Below are 21,955 nucleotides of genomic sequence, written 5' to 3'. Positions count from 1 at the left end.
ATACGGAACACCCTATATATACACAGTTGAACCTGAGATGTCAAGGTGAAGAGAAAATAATACATATAACTGAGAATTACTTACAAATCACATTTAAATACCATGTCATATCATTATGGAAATACCGTAGTTGTATCTTGTATTTTGAGGAACAATATATATGTAATACAGGCTATTTCTACCATAAAGTGGTAAATTAACGAATTTAAAAGTTAGATTCTGAGGTTTTCTGTGTATTAGTATCCACTTCCCGCATAAATGTTACTTTCTGGCCATGCCTGTAACATTTCCTCTTTGTTTTACATAGCCAAGCAATAGCAACTGAAAATGTTCACTGAAGGAACCGCTGTTCTGTTTTTATTATGGAACACTGCAAACATCAGCTATTGGCATCTTCTTAACGTGTGTAGTTTTATATCTTGCAACTCGAGACCGACCGCCACCATGCCCTCATTTCTTGTTTCATATTTGAAAATCGCCGTGTGCTGTTGTAACCATAATAAATGTATACTTTTGTAGCTTGGTTACGTACAAATCAACTTTATTTCATGAAAATTAGTACGTATAACCCCGAATCACATGCAAACGCATTACGTACAAATAAGGTTTAACTAACACGTTTTTAAATTATATTTTGCTGGGACCTACAGTAATTTACGTATAAAACAGAATTAAAGAGAACTGAGTTACATATCGTACAATGTCTATGTTGTGCCCCGCACCTCCACCACGTCTAATCTCTTAAATGAGATTTAGGGGATCAAACCTCAGGCTACATAAGATCCTGTTATTAGATGTATATTGGCAGCGAGAGGTATATTTGTAAGTTGGGGGACAGCTCTGGAGAGCAGTGTCAACACTAATTAGAAAGAGGGGTGCTTGCCCCGGTGAAATAAGAACAAAACTTAACCCTTAGATTTAAACACTTCGATGGTTGACTTTTCTGGCAGGGTTGTGAGAATAATAGGAAAGGATATAGGAACATTCGTTACCTGTTGAACTCGATGTGAAGATCGTCCTGATGATTTGTAGATAAAACTCCTAAAATAAACTTCGATAACACTACTCCTCGCTGTAACTTCTTTTGCACCGATCGATATCCGACTATAAGCCGGAGGCAACAACTGTTCACACCATAACTATCTTAGTACAACTGCTTGTATAACTCCGAGGCAACGACTGTGTACGCAATAGATTTCTGATAGCAACTGGGGTGAGAAATGTTCTCCCGAACTATTTAACTGAAATTTGAACTTTCGATCCTTAAAACCGTTGACTTGATCGCATCCCTTGCCAACAGCAATTTTGTGGATAACGCTGATTTACTGTATTTCATATTTTTCTGGCCTAGTGTTCGATACCCGGTGGAGGCACATAGTGGTTCGGATCCCACTTTAAACTGTAGGTCCAGTCCTGATTAACCTTACTGTGTATAAAGTGGACTTAAAACTCCAACTCAAGCAATCAATTTTCTGGCCTAGTGCAGTGTCAGCGGATTTTTCAAGATCCACTGAAGGTTGCCGGTGTTATGTGCTTGAAGGAAGCTCTTTCCAGCTTCTTCCGTAACCCCTTTTATGAAGTAATTAGCTTATTAATTTATGACACCCGGGGTCCTAGATTCGAGTCACGCCTGCAGCGTGATATGGTATAAGGCAGTCTCAACTGTAGTTTCTTTTGCAATGTAATGTCCATTGTCATCACCTGGTTACATAAGAGCCTACGTTAATTACGGAGGTTCATGAAACATTAATATTCTTCAAACATTTGTAATTTTATTTTGGATTGGTAGAATTTCCATAATATTAAATTTTATGTAGAAAAAAATTTCACATTGGTCCATTCTTTAATGTCTCCCCCTCCCCCCTCTCTCTCTCTCTCTCTCTCTCTGAGTGCATGTGCATGCGTGAATGCTTGCATGATGCACCGACAACATGCCAGCTTGGTGGCCAAGCACGTTAAGTGTTCGATTTCACCACTGCAGATCCTGGGTTCTATTCCTGGCATTGGCATGGGTGTTCTTTATGACTGTCCCTTCATCAATTTAATTTAATCATCACTCATCCTCATCATCGCAGTTAGCCAAAAGTGGCAGAGAAGCAACACTAAATGAGAAAAAATACAAGTATACACTGACCACACTGTTACATCTTAGCATTTCCAAGGGGTCCCGATATAACCACATAGTGGTTTGGATCAGGCCCGTAGCTAGAATTGATCTTCATGGGGGGCTCACGGGTTATCAGTGGGAGCTTTGCAGACAAAGTCCATTTTTGAAAGTTTAATAGTATTAAATGAAGGTAAATTATGTGTGTGTGTGTGTGTAGGGGGAAGGGTCATCAAGTTAATATAAAACATAAATTTAACAATATAATGCAAATACTACAGTTTTTTTCTATATCTTCTAAAATATCTCTTGAAGTGTTAATTGACTTCTACTGATGTCATTATTTACTACACACTCCATACTACTTTTGATGATACAGATACTTATACAGTACAAGAAAAGTACCTGAAGCAATAAAACCCCCCTTCGTTCCCAAAATTTGAGAGCTGTTCACCTTTGACGCAGATGTGGAAGGAGCAGCGAAGGTACAGATAAAAGAAGTTCCTTTAAAAAATAACTTTCTAAAGTCTAGAGAATCTTCTACCTAGACTTCGGCTCATAAACAAGATGAATGAATGGAATAGCTACTGTCTGCATTTTCACTTTTGACTACAAACAAATTGTACAAAAAATAGTTTTACCTAATGACCTAAAGTCAAAGAGGCTGACGACAGTGCCAGGGGGGCTGAGTCCCCCCTGGTCCCTGCCTAGCTATGGGCCTGGTTCGGATCCCACTTTAAACTGTAGGTCCAGTCCCGATTAACCTTACTGTGCATAAAGTGGACTTAAAACACCAATTCAATCAATCAAAACATCTTAGCATTTAATGTTTTCCTCTTCATCGATATATTTGCACAATGTTCCTACGTAATTTTGCATTCCAGAAAGTGGCTTCTATTTGATGGTCCTGTTGATGCATTGTGGATAGAGAATATGAATACTGTCCTTGATGATAACAAGAAGCTGTGTCTGATGTCAAACGAGGTCATCATGCTTCCACCGACTGCTAACCTGATCTTTGAACCAATGGATTTGGAAGCAGCTTCCCCAGCCACAGTAAGCTGATTAATTTTTGTAAATTTTCTTCTCGTAATACTAATACCATCCATTAAAAATGATTAGAAAAACCATAAGAAGAGTTAGAAATAATCAATTATGGTGCTTAGGAGTTTGAGGGTTAGGTTTCAAAATTTATGAATCAAAGATGTTTCTTGGAATAAAATATATATATATATTTTTTAAAAAAAAAGACATTTTAGAATGTTCAATACTGCTTTATTAAAAGTAAAATAGTGGATTCATTTTGGCTCTGCACAAAGAACATTCTTTAGATACCATTTGCACAGCTGAAACATTGACAGTGAAATATTTGTTGTAGCTTCATATTGCAAATTGAATGTGGTAATATTTCTCATGAAAGAAAAGGAACATGAATAAAAGGGCCTCGATATGCCAAATTGTTGGTGATTATTAAACTTGGGATAATATCTCTATCCAATTCTGAAACACTTTCTGTACATTACGTAAGCACTACCTCCCTCTCTGCTATGAAGAAACTATGCAAAAAATTAGATCTGTGCATGAACATGAAAATTTGCAGGTCAGTCAGTCATTTTGAATAAATATATTTTTGACTCTTAGTCACATATTTCTGCTGTTTTTAGAACATAGAAAATAATTATTTTAAATTTTCTTAGCACCTAAAGATCCGCTCGCTATTGATTACTTACTAAGAATTTGCTTCCAAGTGACATGCCACTTTTTGCTTCAGTCTGAAAGATCCCTAAATTTTCTCTCTTTTCATTTTCAGGTTTCACGCTGTGGCATGATATATATGGATCCTGTGTGCTTGGGGTGGGAAGTACTTGTAACTTCTTGGATACTTGGATTGCCACCTAAATTAGATGACCATTACAAAGAAGTAATCAGGCAGATGTTCTCCCGATTTTGCCCACCGTTACTGATGTACAGGAAAAAAGGTGGACTGAGGGTTAGTGTTGAGTAACTGAATAATTCTATTCAATTACATGAGAAAAAAATATAAAGTTATGAACAAAATAAGTAATTATCATTCCCTTGTACTATCATTTTTCCCTTTGTTTCATCTGAGCTTACTCCTCTTACAAAAAAAAACAAAACAAGAAGAAACTGAAATTGTTCATATCATTGTATCTAGTGAGCAAGAACAGTACAGATTGGTCTGCCTGCACAGAACTAGGGGTGGGACAGATTGATCGGTGTTTTATTGGTATTGACTAGGTCTGAGCTGAACTAATACTAATACCGATACCTATACCAATATTCAAGCATTGCTTGAAAATTGTACTAATCAACAGTTTTTCAAAATATTGATTAATAGTGTAAGCATTCCACTATGATTATATGCTTCAGTTTACTGAGTTTTGCTTTAAAATATTCCAGAATTATATTAAAATATGTCATATGTAATTACAATGCCCAGTTTTTCACACAAAACTGGTGCAAAATAGAGGAACTTCTAATTTTGTGTAATTTCCGGGATAATTAGATCCTGCAGAAGTGTCATGTATAACATTTTTGCAGAACCCATGAAAGGCCCAAGTTGCTGGAAAAGTATTGTCTGGTAACAGTAAATTATTTCCAACCGACACTTTCTGGAATCATCTTATACCGATTGTGATGTAGTCTTTCTTGGAGTCTAATTATCCTGAAAATTGTGTAAAATTCGAAGTTTCTTTTTATTTTGCACTATTTCTGATGCTATTCTCGAATATTTTAAACCAAAACCTTGATGTACATAATTGGAGTGCAATATTTACACGCTGATATTAATCAATATTTTGAATAACTTTTATTTATTACAACTTTCGGATCACATCACCCCCACCTTCGGGCATGATCAAAAAGTTTGGTGCCCTAACACCTTCATGGCGTGGTGCAAAGCACAGGGGAGCACTTTACTTTTTTTTCACTCGACCATCGGTGTTAGTAGAAATCAATAAGAATATCACCATTGGTATGGTTATAACTCCATTAAGCCTTGTTTCCATGATTATGAAAAACTAAATATGCTGACCAAGGCAGTAATTATTTTATTAAAAAACATAAACTAACGTAACGTTTCAACCTTCTAGCAAGGTCTTCTTCAGACTCTGTATCAAGTACAAAAGTAACCAGATACAACAAGAAGGGTAATATATATACACAAACATTACTCCCTCCAGACTATTTAGAAAGTTGTTTGGAACTTTCTAGCAGATTACTTTCACTTTCCAACTTTACTTTCACCTAAAAGGCTAAACACAATTACTTCCAAATAGAATGTGGTTGGACTTTTAATCTCAAGCTCTTTTCCCTTCATTTTTCTTCCTTCTCCTCTCCTCTTTTTCTCTTGTCCTTTCCACTCTTTCCAACATCTTCTTCCATTCTTTGTTTAACTTCAGTCCCCCATTCCAGTTCATTGTGTCTTCTTCGCCTTTCTTCTCTATTTCCTTGGCTTCCTTCCATTTTCTCACTAGCATTCTCTTCTCCCTTCCTATCTGCTTAGCCTCATCCCACTCTATGTCATGTCCTGTTTCTCTCGTGTGTTTAAATATTGCATTTTTCTCTCTCTTAAGTCGTACATCATCCCTATGTTGTTTCAACCTGTCTTTCAGCCTTTTTTTCGTTTCTCCTATGTACACACTCTGACATTCTTTACATTTTACTTCGTAGATAATCCCTTCTTCTTCCTCTTCTCTGTTTTTCTTTTTCTTGTTAGCATTCCTCGCTATTCCTAAGATGCTTCTCCCTCCCTTCCTGTAAGTTTTAATTCCTGCTTTTCTAAGCACTTTGCATATCTTTTCTGTGGTCTTCCCCATACTCCTTATTCCAAACCTTCTCTCCTCTTTTTCTTTCTCTTCCAATTCTCCCCTGCTAGTTTTCTTACTTCTTCTGTTTATGTCCAGTCTATCCTGCTTCTCATAGCCATTCTTTTCCAGCTGTTCCCATAGGCTATTTATTTTGCCTTCTTTTTCACATTCTTTCATGCATATTTTCTTGATTCTGTTCTCCATATTCTTTATAAAATTTATTTTTGTCACCTCACTTACATCACTTCTTTTGTGGCAGAATACCCCTGCTGCACACTTCTTCTGATGCCAAGCGGTTTCAATTTCTTGTCCTCTTTTCCTTTTCATCAATATATCTAGATAGCTTAACTTGTCTTCTTCTTCTATTTCAAGTTCCAATAATATCCCTCTTTCTTCATCTTGAATTTCTTTGGCAAAAATGTCTAGCTGCCTCTTCGTTCCCTTCCATATGCCAAAACAGTCATCCACATATCTGCAAAACAGAATCATTTTGTCACCTCCCTTTTCTATCACTTTCTTTTCCCATTCATTCATAACCAATTCAGCCAATGCTGGGCTTTAAATACGGTCCAGGAACCTTTTTTCTGGCTGAATTTAAATTTGGTCCAGGAACCTTTTTCTTGATAAATTTAAATAAGATCCAGGAACCTTTTTTCTGGCTGAATTTAAATTTGGTCCAGGAACCTTTTTCTGGATAAATTTAAATAAGATCCAGGAACCTTTTTTCTGGATGAATTTAAATACGATCCAGGAACCTTTTTTTCTGAATCAATTTAAATATGGTCCAGGAACCTTTTTCTGACTGAATTTAATTATGGTCCAGGAACCTTTTTTCCAGATCAATTTAAATACGGTCCAGGAACCTTTTTTCTGAATCAATTTAAATACGGTCCAGGAACCTTTTTTCCAGATCAATTTAAATACGGTCCAGGAACCTTTTTTCTGGCTGAATTTAAATTTGGTCCAGGAACCTTTTTCTGGATAAATTTTAATACGATCCAGGAACCTTTTTTCTGGATGAATTTAAATACGATCCAGTAACCTTTTTTCTGAATCAATTTAAATATGGTCCAGGAACCTTTTTTCTGGCTGAATTTAAATATGGTCCAGGAACCTTTTTTCCAGATCAATTTAAATACGGTCCAGGAACCTTTTTTCTGAATCAATTTAAATATGGTCCAGGAACCTTTTTCTGGCTGAATTTAATTATGGTCCTGGAACCTTTTTTCCAGATCAATTTAAATATGGTCCATTAACCTTTTTTCTGAATCAATTTAAATACGGTCCAGGAACCTTTTTCTGGCTGAATTTAATTATGGTCCAGGAACCTTTTTTCCAGATCAATTTAAATACGATCCAGGAACCTTTTTCTGGCTGAATTTAAATTTGGTCCAGGAACCTTTTTCTGGTTAAATTTAAATAAGATCCAGGAACCTTTTTTCTGCCTGAATTTAAATACGGTCCAGGAACCTTTTTCTGGCTGAATTTAAATTTGGTCCAGGAACCTTTTTCTGGATAAATTTAAATAAGATCCAGGAACCTTTTTTCTGGATGAATTTAAATACGATCCAGGAACCTTTTTTCTGAATCAATTTAAATATGGTCCAGGAACCTTTTTCTGACTGAATTTAATTATGGTCCAGGAACCTTTTTTCCAGATCAATTTAAATACGGTCCAGGAACCTTTTTTCTGAATCAATTTAAACACGGTCCAGGAACCTTTTTTCCAGATCAATTTAAATACGGTCCAGGAACCTTTTTTCTGGCTGAATTTAAATTTGGTCCAGGAACCTTTTTCTGGATAAATTTTAATACGATCCAGGAACCTTTTTTCTGGATGAATTTAAATACGATCCAGTAACGTTTTTTCTGAATCAATTTAAATATGGTCCAGGAACCTTTTTTCTGGCTGAATTTAAATATGGTCCAGGAACCTTTTTTCCAGATCAATTTAAATACGGTCCAGGAACCTTTTTTCTGAATCAATTTAAATATGGTCCAGGAACCTTTTTCTGGCTGAATTTAATTATGGTCCTGGAACCTTTTTTCCAGATCAATTTAAATATGGTCCATTAACCTTTTTTCTGAATCAATTTAAATACGGTCCAGGAACCTTTTTCTGGCTGAATTTAATTATGGTCCAGGAACCTTTTTTTCAGATCAATTTAAATACGGTCCAGGAACCTTTTTCTGGCTGAATTTAAATTTGGTCCAGGAACCTTTTTCTGGATAAATTTAAATAAGATCCAGGAACCTTTTTTCTGGCTGAATTTAAATACGGTCCAGGAACCTTTTTCTGGCTGAATTTAATTATGGCCCAGGAACCTTTTTTCCACATCAATTTAAATACGGTCCAGGAACCTTTTTCTGAATCAATTTAAATACGGTTCAGGAACCTTTTTTTGTGGCTGAATTTAAATATGGTGCAGGAACCTTTTTTCCAGATCAATTAAAATACGGTCCAGGAACCTTTTTTCTGAATCAATTTAAATACGGTCCAGGAACCTTTTTCTGGCTGAATTTAATTATGGTCCAGGAACCTTTTTTCCAGATCAATTTAAATACGGTCCAGGAACCTTTTTTCTGGCTGAATTTAAATTTGGTCCAGGAACCTTTTTCTGGATAAATTTAAATACGATCCAGGAACCTTTTTTCTTGATGAATTTAAATATGATCCAGGAACCTTTTTTCTGAATCAATTTAAATATGGTCCAGGAACCTTTTTCTGGCTGAATTTAATTATGGTCCTGGAACCTTTTTTCCAGATCAATTTAAATATGGTCCAGGAACCTTTTTTCTGAATCAATTTAAATACGGTCCAAGAACCTTTTTCTGGCTGAATTTAATTATGGTCCAGGCACCTTTTTTCCAGATCAATTTAAATACGGTCCAGAAACCTTTTTTCTGGCTGAATTTAAATTTGGTCCAGGAACCTTTTTCTGGATAAATTTAAATAAGATCCAGGAACCTTTTTTCTGGCTGAATTTAAATTTGGTCCAGGAACCTTTTGCTGGATAAATTTAAATAAGATCCAGGAACCTTTTTTCTGGATGAATTTAAATACGATCCAGGAACCTTTTTTCTGAATCAATTTAAATATGGTCCAGGAACCTTTTTCTGACTGAATTTAATTATGGTCCAGGAACCTTTTTTCCAGATCAATTTAAATACGGTCCAGGAACCTTTTTTCTGAATCAATTTAAATACGGTCCAGGAACCTTTTTTCCAGATCAATTTAAATACGGTCCAGGAACCTTTTTTCTGGCTGAATTTAAATTTGGTCCAGGAACCTTTTTCTGGATAAATTTTAATACGATCCAGGAACCTTTTTTCTGGATGAATTTAAATACGATCCAGTAACCTTTTTTCTGAATCAATTTAAATATGGTCCAGGAACCTTTTTCTGACTGAATTTAATTATGGTCCAGGAACCTTTTTTCCAGATCAATTTAAATACGGTCCAGGAGCCTTTTTTCTGAATCAATTTAAATACGGTCCAGGAACTTTTTATCCAGATCAATTTAAATACGGTCCAGGAACCTTTTTTCTGGCTGAATTTAAATTTGGTCCAGGAACCTTTTTCTGGATAAATTTTAATACGATCCAGGAACCTTTTTTCTGGATGAATTTAAATACGATCCAGTAACCTTTTTTCTGAATCAATTTAAATATGGTCCAGGAACCTTTTTCTGACTGAATTTAATTATGGTCCAGGAACCTTTTTTCCAGATCAATTTAAATACGGTCCAGGAACCTTTTTTCTGAATCAATTTAAATACGGTCCAGGAACCTTTTTTCCAGATCAATTTAAATACGGTCCAGGAACCTTTTTTCTGGCTGAATTTAAATTTGGTCCAGGAACCTTTTTCTGGATAAATTTTAATACGATCCAGGAACCTTTTTTCTGGATGAATTTAAATACGATCCAGTAACGTTTTTTCTGAATCAATTTAAATATGGTCCAGGAACCTTTTTTCTGGCTGAATTTAAATATGGTCCAGGAACCTTTTTTCCAGATCAATTTAAATACGGTCCAGGAACCTTTTTTCTGAATCAATTTAAATATGGTCCAGGAACCTTTTTCTGGCTGAATTTAATTATGGTCCTGGAACCTTTTTTCCAGATCAATTTAAATATGGTCCATTAACCTTTTTTCTGAATCAATTTAAATACGGTCCAGGAACCTTTTTCTGGCTGAATTTAATTATGGTCCAGGAACCTTTTTTTCAGATCAATTTAAATACGGTCCAGGAACCTTTTTCTGGCTGAATTTAAATTTGGTCCAGGAACCTTTTTCTGGATAAATTTAAATAAGATCCAGGAACCTTTTTTCTGGCTGAATTTAAATACGGTCCAGGAACCTTTTTCTGGCTGAATTTAATTATGGCCCAGGAACCTTTTTTCCACATCAATTTAAATACGGTCCAGGAACCTTTTTCTGAATCAATTTAAATACGTTTCAGGAACCTTTTTTTGTGGCTGAATTTAAATATGGTGCAGGAACCTTTTTTCCAGATCAATTAAAATACGGTCCAGGAACCTTTTTTCTGAATCAATTTAAATACGGTCCAGGAACCTTTTTCTGGCTGAATTTAATTATGGTCCAGGAACCTTTTTTCCAGATCAATTTAAATACGGTCCAGGAACCTTTTTCTGGATAAATTTAAATACGATCCAGGAACCTTTTTTCTGGATGAATTTAAATATGATCCAGGAACCTTTTTTCTGAATCAATTTAAATATGGTCCAGGAACCTTTTTCTGGCTGAATTTAATTATGGTCCTGGAACCTTTTTTCCAGATCAATTTAAATATGGTCCAGGAACCTTTTTTCTGAATCAATTTAAATACGGTCCAAGAACCTTTTTCTGGCTGAATTTAATTATGGTCCAGGCACCTTTTTTCCAGATCAATTTAAATACGGTCCAGGAACCTTTTTTCTGGCTGAATTTAAATTTGGTCCAGGAACCTTTTTCTGGATAAATTTAAATAAGATCCAGGAACCTTTTTTCTGGCTGAATTTAAATTTGGTCCAGGAACCTTTTGCTGGATAAATTTAAATAAGATCCAGGAACCTTTTTTCTGGATGAATTTAAATACGATCCAGGAACCTTTTTTCTGAATCAATTTAAATATGGTCCAGGAACCTTTTTCTGACTGAATTTAATTATGGTCCAGGAACCTTTTTTCCAGATCAATTTAAATACGGTCCAGGAACCTTTTTTCTGAATCAATTTAAATACGGTCCAGGAACCTTTTTTCCAGATCAATTTAAATACGGTCCAGGAACCTTTTTTCTGGCTGAATTTAAATTTGGTCCAGGAACCTTTTTCTGGATAAATTTTAATACGATCCAGGAACCTTTTTTCTGGATGAATTTAAATACGATCCAGTAACCTTTTTTCTGAATCAATTTAAATATGGTCCAGGAACCTTTTTCTGACTGAATTTAATTATGGTCCAGGAACCTTTTTTCCAGATCAATTTAAATACGGTCCAGGAGCCTTTTTTCTGAATCAATTTAAATACGGTCCAGGAACTTTTTTTCCAGATCAATTTAAATACGGTCCAGGAACCTTTTTTCTGGCTGAATTTAAATTTGGTCCAGGAACCTTTTTCTGGATAAATTTTAATACGATCCAGGAACCTTTTTTCTGGATGAATTTAAATACGATCCAGTAACGTTTTTTCTGAATCAATTTAAATATGGTCCAGGAACCTTTTTTCTGGCTGAATTTAAATATGGTCCAGGAACCTTTTTTCCAGATCAATTTAAATACGGTCGAGGAACCTTTTTTCTGAATCAATTTAAATATGGTCCAGGAACCTTTTTCTGACTGAATTTAATTATGGTCCAGGAACCTTTTTTCCAGATCAATTTAAATACGGTCCAGGAACCTTTTTTCTGAATCAATTTAAATACGGTCCAGGAACCTTTTTTCCAGATCAATTTAAATACGGTCCAGGAACCTTTTTTCTGGCTGAATTTAAATTTGGTCCAGGAACCTTTTTCTGGATAAATTTTAATACGATCCAGGAACCTTTTTTCTGGATGAATTTAAATACGAACCAGTAACCTTTTTTCTGAATCAATTTAAATATGGTCCAGGAACCTTTTTCTGACTGAATTTAATTATTTTCCAGGAACCTTTTTTCCAGATCAATTTAAATACGGTCCAGGAACCTTTTTTCTGAATCAATTTAAATACGGTCCAGGAACCTTTTTTCCAGATCAATTTAAATACGGTCCAGGAACCTTTGTTCTGGCTGAATTTAAATTTGGTCCAGGAACCTTTTTCTGGATAAATTTTAATACGATCCAGGAACCTTTTTTCTGGATGAATTTAAATACGATCCAGTAACGTTTTTTTCTGAATCAATTTAAATATGGTCCAGGAACCTTTTTTCTGGCTGAATTTAAATATGGTCCAGGAACCTTTTTTCCAGATCAATTTAAATACGGTCCAGGAACCTTTTTTCTGAATCAATTTAAATATGGTCCAGGAACCTTTTTCTGGCTGAATTTAATTATGGTCCAGGAACCTTTTTTCCAGATCAATTTAAATACGGTCCAGGAACCATTTTCTGGCTGAATTTAAATTTGGTCCAGGAACCTTTTTCTGGATAAATTTAAATAAGATCCAGGAACCTTTTTTCTGGCTGAATTTAAATACGGTCCAGGAACCTTTTTCTGGCTGAATTTAATTATGGCCCAGGAACCTTTTTTCCACATCAATCTAAATACGGTCCAGGAACCTTTTTCTGAATCAATTTAAATACGGTTCAGGAACCTTTTTTTGTGGCTGAATTTAAATATGGTCCAGGAACCTTTTTTCCAGATCAATTTAAATACGGTCCAGGAACCTTTTTTCTGAATCAATTTAAATACGGTCCAGGAACCTTTTTCTGGCTGAATTTAATTATGGTCCAGGAACCTTTTTTCCAGATCAATTTAAATACGGTCCAGGAACCTTTTTTCTGGCTGAATTTAAATTTGGTCCAGGAACCTTTTTCTGGATAAATTTAAATACGATCCAGGAACCTTTTTTCTGGATGAATTTAAATATGATCCAGGAACCTTTTTTCTGAATCAATTTAAATATGGTCCAGGAACCTTTTTCTGGCTGAATTTAATTATGGTCCTGGAACCTTTTTTCCAGATCAATTTAAATATGGTCCAGGAACCTTTTTTCTGAATCAATTTAAATACGGTCCAAGAACCTTTTTCTGGCTGAATTTAATTATGGTCCAGGCACCTTTTTTCCAGATCAATTTAAATACGGTCCAGGAACCTTTTTTCTGGCTGAATTTAAATTTGGTCCAGGAACCTTTTTCTGGATAAATTTAAATAAGATCCAGGAACCTTTTTTCTGGCTGAATTTAAATTTGGTCCAGGAACCTTTTTCTGGATAAATTTAAATAAGATCCAGGAACCTTTTTTCTGGATGAATTTAAATACGATCCAGGAACCTTTTTTCTGAATCAATTTAAATATGGTCCAGGAACCTTTTTCTGACTGAATTTAATTATGGTCCAGGAACCTTTTTTCCAGATCAATTTAAATACGGTCCAGGAACCTTTTTTCTGAATCAATTTAAATACGGTCCAGGAACCTTTTTTCCAGATCAATTTAAATACGGTCCAGGAACCTTTTTTCTGGCTGAATTTAAATTTGGTCCAGGAACCTTTTTCTGGATAAATTTTAATACGATCCAGGAACCTTTTTTCTGGATGAATTTAAATACGATCCAGTAACCTTTTTTCTGAATCAATTTAAATATGGTCCAGGAACCTTTTTTCTGGCTGAATTTAAATATGGTCCAGGAACCTTTTTTCCAGATCAATTTAAATACGGTCCAGGAACCTTTTTTCTGAATCAATTTAAATATGGTCCAGGAACCTTTTTCTGGCTGAATTTAATTATGGTCCAGGAACCTTTTTTCCAGATCAATTTAAATACGGTCCAGGAACCTTTTTTCTGGCTGAATTTAAATTTGGTCCAGGAACCTTTTTCTCGATAAATTTAAATACGATCCAGGAACCTTTTTTCTGGATGTATTTAAATATGATCCAGGAACCTTTTTTCTGAATCAATTTAAATATGGTCCAGGAACCTTTTTCTGGCTGAATTTAATTATGGTCCTTTAACCTTTTTTCCAGATCAATTTAAATATGGTCCAGGAACCTTTTTTCTGAATCAATTTAAATACGGTCCAGGAACCTTTTTCTGGCTGAATTTAATTAAGGTCCAGGAACCTTTTTTCCAGAGCAATTTAAATACGGTCCAGGAACCTTTTTTCTGGCTGAATTTAAATTTGGTCCAGGAACCTTTTTCTGGATAAATTTAAATAAGATCCAGGAACCTTTTTTCTGGATGAATTTAAATACGATCCAGAAACCTTTTTTCTGAATCAATTTAAATATGGTCCAGGAACCTTTTTCTGGCTGAATTTAAATTTGGTCCAGGAACCTTTTTCTGGATAAATTTAAATAAGATCCAGGAACCTTTTTTCTGGCTGAATTTAATTATGGTCCAGGAACCTTTTTTCCAGATCAATTTAAATACGGTCCAGGAACCTTTTTTCTATCTGAATTTAAATTTGGTCCAGGAACCTTTTTCTGGATAAATTTAAATAAGATCCAGGAACCTTTTTTCTGGATGAATTTAAATACGATCCAGGAACCTTTTTTCTGAATCAATTTAAATATGGTCCAGGAACCTTTTTCTGGCTGAATTTAATTATGGTCCAGGAACCTTTTTTCCAGATCAATTTAAATACGGTCCAGGAACCTTTTTTTCTGAATCAATTTAAATACGGTCCAGGAACCTTTTTTCTAGATCAATTTAAATACCGTCCAGGAACCTTTTTTCTGGCTGAATTTAAATTTGGTCCAGGAACCTTTTTCTGGATAAATTTTAATACGATCCAGGAACCTTTTTTCTGGATGAATTTAAATATGATCCAGGAACCTTTTTTCTGAATCAATTTAAATATGGTCCAGGAACCTTTTTCTGGCTGAATTTAATTATGGTCCTGCAACCTTTTTTCCAGATCAATTTAAATATGGTCCAGAAACCTTTTTTCTGAATCAATTTAAATACGGTCCAGGAACCTTTTTCTGGCTGAATTTAATTAAGGTCCAGGAACCTTTTTTCCAGATCAATTTAAATACAGTCCAGGAACCTTTTTTCTGGCTGAATTTAAATTTGGTCCAGGAACCTTTTTCTGGATAAATTTAAATAAGATCCAGGAACCTTTTTTCTGGCTGAATTTAATTATGATCCAGGAACCTTTTTTCCAGATCAATTTAAATACAGTCCAGGAACCTTTTTTCTGGCTGAATTTAAATTTGGTCCAGGAACCTTTTTCTGCATAAATTTAAATATGATCCAGGAACCTTTTTTCTGGATGAATTTAAATACGATCCAGGAACCTTTTTTCTGAATCAATTTAAATATGGTCCAGGAACCTTTTTCTGGCTGAATTTAATTATGGTCCAGGAACCTTTTTTCCAGATCAATTTAAATACGGTCCAGGAACCTTTTTTTCTGAATGAATTTAAATACGGTGCAGGGACCTTTTTTCCAAATCAATTTAAATACGGTCCAGGAACCTTTTTTCTGGCTGAATTTAAATTTGGTCCAGGAACCTTTTTCTGGATAAATTTTAATACGATCCAGCAACCTTTTTTCTGGATGAATTTAAATTTGGTCCAGGAACCTTTTTCTGGATAAATTTAAATAAGATCCAGGAACCTTTTTTCTGGCTGAATTTAATTATGGTCCAGGAACCTTTTTTCCAGATCAATTTAAATACGGTCCAGTAACCTTTTTTCTGAATCAATTTAAATATGGTCCAGGAACCTTTTTTCTGGCTGAATTTAAATATGGTCCAGGAACCTTTTTTCCAGATCAATTTAAATACGGTCCAGGAACCTTTTTTCTGAATCAATTTAAATACGGTCCAGGAACCTTTTTCTGGCTGAATTTAATTATGGTCCAGGAACCTTTTTTCCAGATCAATTGAAATACGGTCGAGGAACCTTTTTTCTGGCTGAATTTAAATTTGGTCCAGGAACCTTTTTCTGGATAAATTTAAATACGATCAAGGAACCTTTTTTCTGGATGAATTTAAATATGATCCAGGAACCTTTTTTCTGAATCAATTTAAATATGGTCCAGGAACCTTTTTCTGGCTGATTTTAATTATGGTCCTGGAACCTTTTTTCCAGATCAATTTAAATATGGTCCAGGAACCTTTTTTCTGAATCAATTTAAATACGGTCCAGGAACCTTTTTCTGGCTGAATTTAATTAAGGTCCAGGAACCTTTTTTCCAGATCAATTTAAATTCGGTCCAGGAACCTTTTTTCTGGCTGAATTTAAATTTGGTCCAGGAACCTTTTTATGGATAAATTTAAATAAGATCCAGGAACCTTTTTTCTGAATCAATTTATATATGGTCCAGGAACCTTTTTCTGGCTGAATTTAAATTTGGTCCAGGAACCTTTTTCTGGATAAATTTAAATAAGATCCAGGAACCTTTTTTCTGGCTGAATTTAATTATGGTCCAGGAACCTTTTTTCCAGATCAATTTAAATACGGTCCAGGAAACTTTTTTCTGGCTGAATTTAAATTTGGTCCAGGAACCTTTTTCTGGATAAATTTAAATAAGATCCAGGAACCTTTTTTCTGGATGAATTTAAATACGATCCAGGAACCTTTTTTCTGAATCAATTTAAATATGGTCCAGGAACCTTTTTCTGGCTGAATTTAATTATGGTCCAGGAACCTTTTTTCCAGATCAATTTAAATACGGTCCAGGAACCTTTTTTTCTGAATCAATTTAAATACGGTGCAGGGACCTTTTTTCCAGATCAATTTAAATACGGTCCAGGAACCTTTTTCTGGCTGAATTTAAATTTGGTCCAGGAACCTTTTTCTGGATAAATTTTAATACGATCCAGGAACCTTTTTTCTGGATGAATTTAAATAGGATCCAGGAACCTTTTTTCTGAATCAATTTAAATATGGTCCAGGAACCTTTTTTCTGGCTGAATTTAAATATGGTCCAGGAAACTTTTTTCCAGATCAATTTAAATACGGTCCAGGAACCTTTTTTCTGAATCAATTTAAATACGGTCCAGGAACCTTTTTCTGGCTGAATTTAATTATGATCCAGGAACCTTTTTTCCAGATCAATTTAAATACAGTCCAGGAACCTTTTTTCTGGCTGAATTTAAATTTGGTCCAGGAACCTTTTTCTGGATAAATTTAAATATGATCCAGGAACCTTTTTTCTGGATGAATTTAAATACGATCCAAGAACCTTTTTTCTGAATCAATTTAAATATGGTCCAGGAACCTTTTTCTCGCTGAATTTAATTATGGTCCAGGAACCTTTTTTCCAGATCAATTTAAATACAGTCCAGGAACCTTTTTTCTGGCTGAATTTAAATTTGGTCCAGGAACCTTTTTCTGGATAAATTTAAATATGATCCAGGAACCTTTTTTCTGGATGAATTTAAATACGATCCAAGAACCTTTTTTCTGAATCAATTTAAATATGGTCCAGGAACCTTTTTCTCGCTGAATTTAATTATGGTCCAGGAACCTTTTTTCCAGATCAATTTAAATACGGTCCAGGAACCTTTTTTCTGAATCAATTTAAATACGGTCCAGGAACCTTTTTCTGGCTGAATTTAATTATGGTCCAGGAACCTTTTTTCCAGATAAATTTAAATATGGTCCAGGAACCTTTTTTCTGGCTGAATTTAAATTTGGTCCAGTAAACTTTTTCTGAATAAATTTAAATACGATCCAGGAACCTTTTTTCTTGATGAATTTAAATATGATCCAGGAACCTTTTTTCTGAATCAATTTAAATATGGTCCAGGAACCTTTTTCTGGCTGAATTTAATTATGGTCCAGGAACCTTTTTTCCAGATCAATTTAAATACGGTCCAGGAACCTTTTTTCTGGCTGAATTTAAATTTGGTCCAGGAACCTTTTTCTGGATAAATTTAAATACGATCCAGGAACCTTTTTTCTGGATGAATTTAAATACGATCCAGGAACCTTTTTTCTGAATCAATTTAAATATGGTCCAGGAACCTTTTTCTGGCTGAATTTAATTATGGTCCAGGAACGTTTTTTCCAGATCAATTTAAATACGGTCCAGGAACCTTTTTTCTGAATCAATTTAAATGCGGTCCAGGAACCTTTTTCTGGCTGAATTTAATTATGGTCCAGGAACCTTTTTTCCAGATCAATTTAAATACGGTCCAGGATCCTTTTTTCTGGCTGAATTTAAATTTGGTCCAGGTACCTTTTTCTGGATAAATTTAAATACGATCCAGGAACCTTTTTTCTGGATGAATTTAAATATGATCCAGGAACCTTTTTTCTGAATCAATTTAAATATGGTCCAGGAACCTTTTTCTGGCTGAATTGAATTATGGTCCAGGAACCTTTTTTCCAGATCAATTTAAATATGGTCCAGGAACCTTTTTTCTGAATCAATTTAAATACGGTCCAGGAACCTTTTTCTGGCTGAATTTAATTATGGTCCAGGAACCTTTTTTCCAGATCAATTTAAATACGGTCCAGGAACCTTTTTTCTGGCTGAATTTAAATTTGGTCCAGGAACCTTTTTCTGGATAAATTTAAATACGATCCAGGAACCTTTTTCTGGATGAAATTAAATACGGTCCAGGAACATTTTTCCCAGATCAATTTAAATACAGTCTAGGATCCTTTTTTGTGGATCAGTTTAGATAGGGTCCAGGTTCCGTATTCTAATGAAACAATACGTATCTTGGACCAAATTTAAATTGTGCAAGAAGAATGGTTCTGGCCCTGTTATGGAACTCAATAGAACCCATTAGAATGTATGGGTTCCTGGATCTTTAACAATCCTAGGCTTGTTAAAGGTTCAGGAATTGTAAATAAATTTAATTCCCATCCGGGAGAGTAAATCAGCAACTGTAAATAGGTTCTAGACCATAAAGAACCTTTATGTGTTTAAAGTATTTCAATTCGGTCCAGGAACCTTTTTCAGGATGAATCTAAATATGGTCCAGTAACGTTTTTTCCAGCTGAATTTAAATATGGCCCAGGCACCTTTATATTGGATCAATTTAAATATGGTCGAGGAACCTTTTTTTTTCTGGATAAATTTAAATTTGGTCCAGGGACCTTTTTTTTCTGGATGAATTTAAATTCAGTCCAGGAACCTTTTAATTCAATGAAACAATACGCAACTTGTACCGAATTTAAATTGTACGAGAAAATAGGTTCCAGTCCTGCAGCAGAACCCATTAGAAATTTTTGGTTCCTGGACCTTGGACAACCCTGGTGCTGTCCATATGTGTTTGTGAATGTCCTTTCATCAACTTCAGCTTATCACCATCCATCCTCAACTTTATCTATTTCATCTTATCACGATGTATTTGCAATTAACTAGGGCTAAGCCGATACCACTTTGAACTGATACTGATGCTTTTATTGATTTCCACCGATACCAATACTTGAAAATTGCTAATAATTAAAATTTGTTCAAAATATTGATCAATAAATATTTTTCTCCAATTATATGATTCAATTTACCAATAAACTTTGCTTTACAATACTCAAGAATTACAACAGAATATTAAAATGGAAGTTATGTAATCACAAAATACAGTTTTTTCTGCAAAATTGGTGCCAAAAAAAGAAGTTTGAATTTTGCATAATTTCGAGTAGACTGCGAAAGTGTTGTGTGTCATTATTGTGGAGCCCATGAAAGACCAAAATCCCAGAAAAGTATCGTCGACTGGTATCAGTAGATGAATTTCAACCGATACTTTCAGATATCGCTGGTATCGGCCAATACCGATACATCGGCATAGTGATTGGCTCAGTCCTACAACACTGATGAACAAATTCAAACTTTTTTTTGCTCCTTTGAACGAAAATAGGTGATTATTTATAATTCGACCCTGCTGAATCCAAATCTGAAAGTAGAAATGCTGTATCACGTATCGTTTTCCCTGGATTTTCATTTTTTGTTTTTAATAAAAATTTAATTCCCTTTGTAATAATACATCGAAATTTGAAATTATTTTTGTTTGTTTGCTCATGAAATAAGATTTAAATATTGAAGTGAATAACTATGAAATATAAAAAAAATAAAAAATATATATAGGACCGATTTTGACTGTTCAATGAACAAATTTCATGCAAAAAAATGAAAAAAAAACACATTTTTACTCGCATTTTCAAAATTTCTTTCTTGAACTCTGCCGTTTGTAACTCCCAGCAGAAACATCTTCCTTGAGGTTCCAACTATAGTCTGCTAACATGTTCTGTACCGATTTTCCTGCATAGCGTTTCCCCATGACAGAAATATCCTGGTGAAATCTCTCGCCGCATTCGTCACTAACCGCGCCCAAGTTAAGGGGGAAAAAGTCCAAATGCGAATGTAAAAAGTTGAATTTTCAAGGACATATTGCACCCCATGCGCTGATAACACTTCAACAAGTTCTTAACAAGTTCCTTGTAGTTGTCAGCTTTCACATTTCCAAGAAAATTACAGCATACTTGTCTGAAAGCTAACCATGCGCATTTCTCTTTTTCTGTTAGCAATTCCACAAAGTTGTCATCATGAATGATCTCACGGATTTGCGGCCCAATAAATATGCCTTCTTTTAACTTACTATCACTGAGTTTAGGAAATGTTTTTCTCAAGTACCCAAAACCCTCACAGTGTTTATCCAAAGCCTTAACAAAAATTTTCATCAGCCATAACTTTATATGCAACGGTGGTAACAAAATCTGGTCTTTCTCAAGTAGAGGGTGATTCCTAACACTCTTCTCTCTAGGACATAAGTTTTTTCGTATGGGCCAATCCACAATGTTGTAATGTTTATCTTCTGCCCGGCTGTCCCATTCGCAAAGAAAGCAACAAAATTTTGTAAACCCAGATTGCATGCCTAACAGTATACCAATTGTTTTGAGGTCTCCGCATATCTGCCAACCATATTTTTCATAATTTATCACTTTTAATATTGTATCCATACTTTCATATGTTTCCTTCATGGTGGAAGAACAGGCAAGGGGTACTGATGGGTATATATTCCCATTATGCAACAATACTACGGTACTTTTAAACTATTCTTAGATGAATCTAAATATACTCTCCACTCGTTTGGGTTGTGACTCCTTCCAAATTCTTGCGGAAGGCCTTCTACATCATTGTAGTAAGTTAACTCATTACTAACAGAAAAAAAATGTGTCCGTGATTGTTGGCGTTTCCGATATGACACCTTAACACCATCTTGTAATAAATTCCACCCTCTGAGACGAGAACCTAATAATTCTGCTTGAACTTTAGAAAGGTTGAGGTCTCTGACTAGATCATTTAGTTCGGATTGGGAAATAAAGTGAGGTATATTTGGATCAGGAAAATTTGGATCGGTGTTTGAATATGAGGGTCTGGGTCCATCATCTGGAGAAGCACTGCTTGGTTCTGTTTCATCCACTGTCCATTCTTTAGGAGGCTTAGGAATTGGTATAAAATCATGACTCGTAGGTTTCTTGGCTGAAGGAACATCAGGATAAAATATAGAATGTTTTGATTTTGAACTATATCCCAGTATGTTTGTTAAACAGAAGTAACAATCCGTAGTATGATCTTTCTGTTGTGTCCATATTACAGGGTTTCCGAAGGGCATTGATTTGTGAGTGCCATTAAGCCAACCACGTAAAGTTCTCGAACAATTACAACAAATTTTACCTGTGCCCAGCTTTTTCCCTCGTCTACTTTACTTCCAAAATACAACTCATATGCTTTGTTCACTATAGGAATGATAGTATTTCTCTGTGACTTCGGAGTAAATTCCCCGCAAACATAACAAAACAAGTTCGGGTTATTCACACATTTGCGTGACATGGCGAACTCATTCATTGACTTATAATATATTTCTTTAAAAAAAACAAATGTGAATGCTCTTATCGTTTTGTTAAAATACAACTTACACTTC

General features: G+C 34.8%; 1 protein-coding gene across 1 annotated transcript in view; it reads left to right on the top strand.

Annotated features, from left to right (window-relative positions):
- The window catches only part of Dhc36C (Dynein heavy chain at 36C), a 369,284-nt gene that overhangs the window by 194,567 nt on the left and 152,762 nt on the right, over window positions 1-21,955 (top strand). Inside the window, exons 26-27 of the mRNA XM_083142304.1 lie at window positions 2,989-3,160; window positions 3,915-4,094. Of these exons, the coding sequence (XP_082998430.1) occupies window positions 2,989-3,160; window positions 3,915-4,094 (352 nt within the window). The remainder of the gene's footprint in view (window positions 1-2,988; window positions 3,161-3,914; window positions 4,095-21,955) is intronic.

This window comes from Lepisma saccharinum, chromosome 20 (assembly GCF_977018435.1).
Source record: "Lepisma saccharinum chromosome 20, izLepSacc3.1, whole genome shotgun sequence".
Classification (NCBI taxonomy): Eukaryota; Metazoa; Arthropoda; class Insecta; order Zygentoma; family Lepismatidae; genus Lepisma; species Lepisma saccharinum.
The sequence above is the reverse complement of the archived record's forward strand: the minus strand, read 5'-3'. Positions and strand labels throughout refer to the sequence as shown.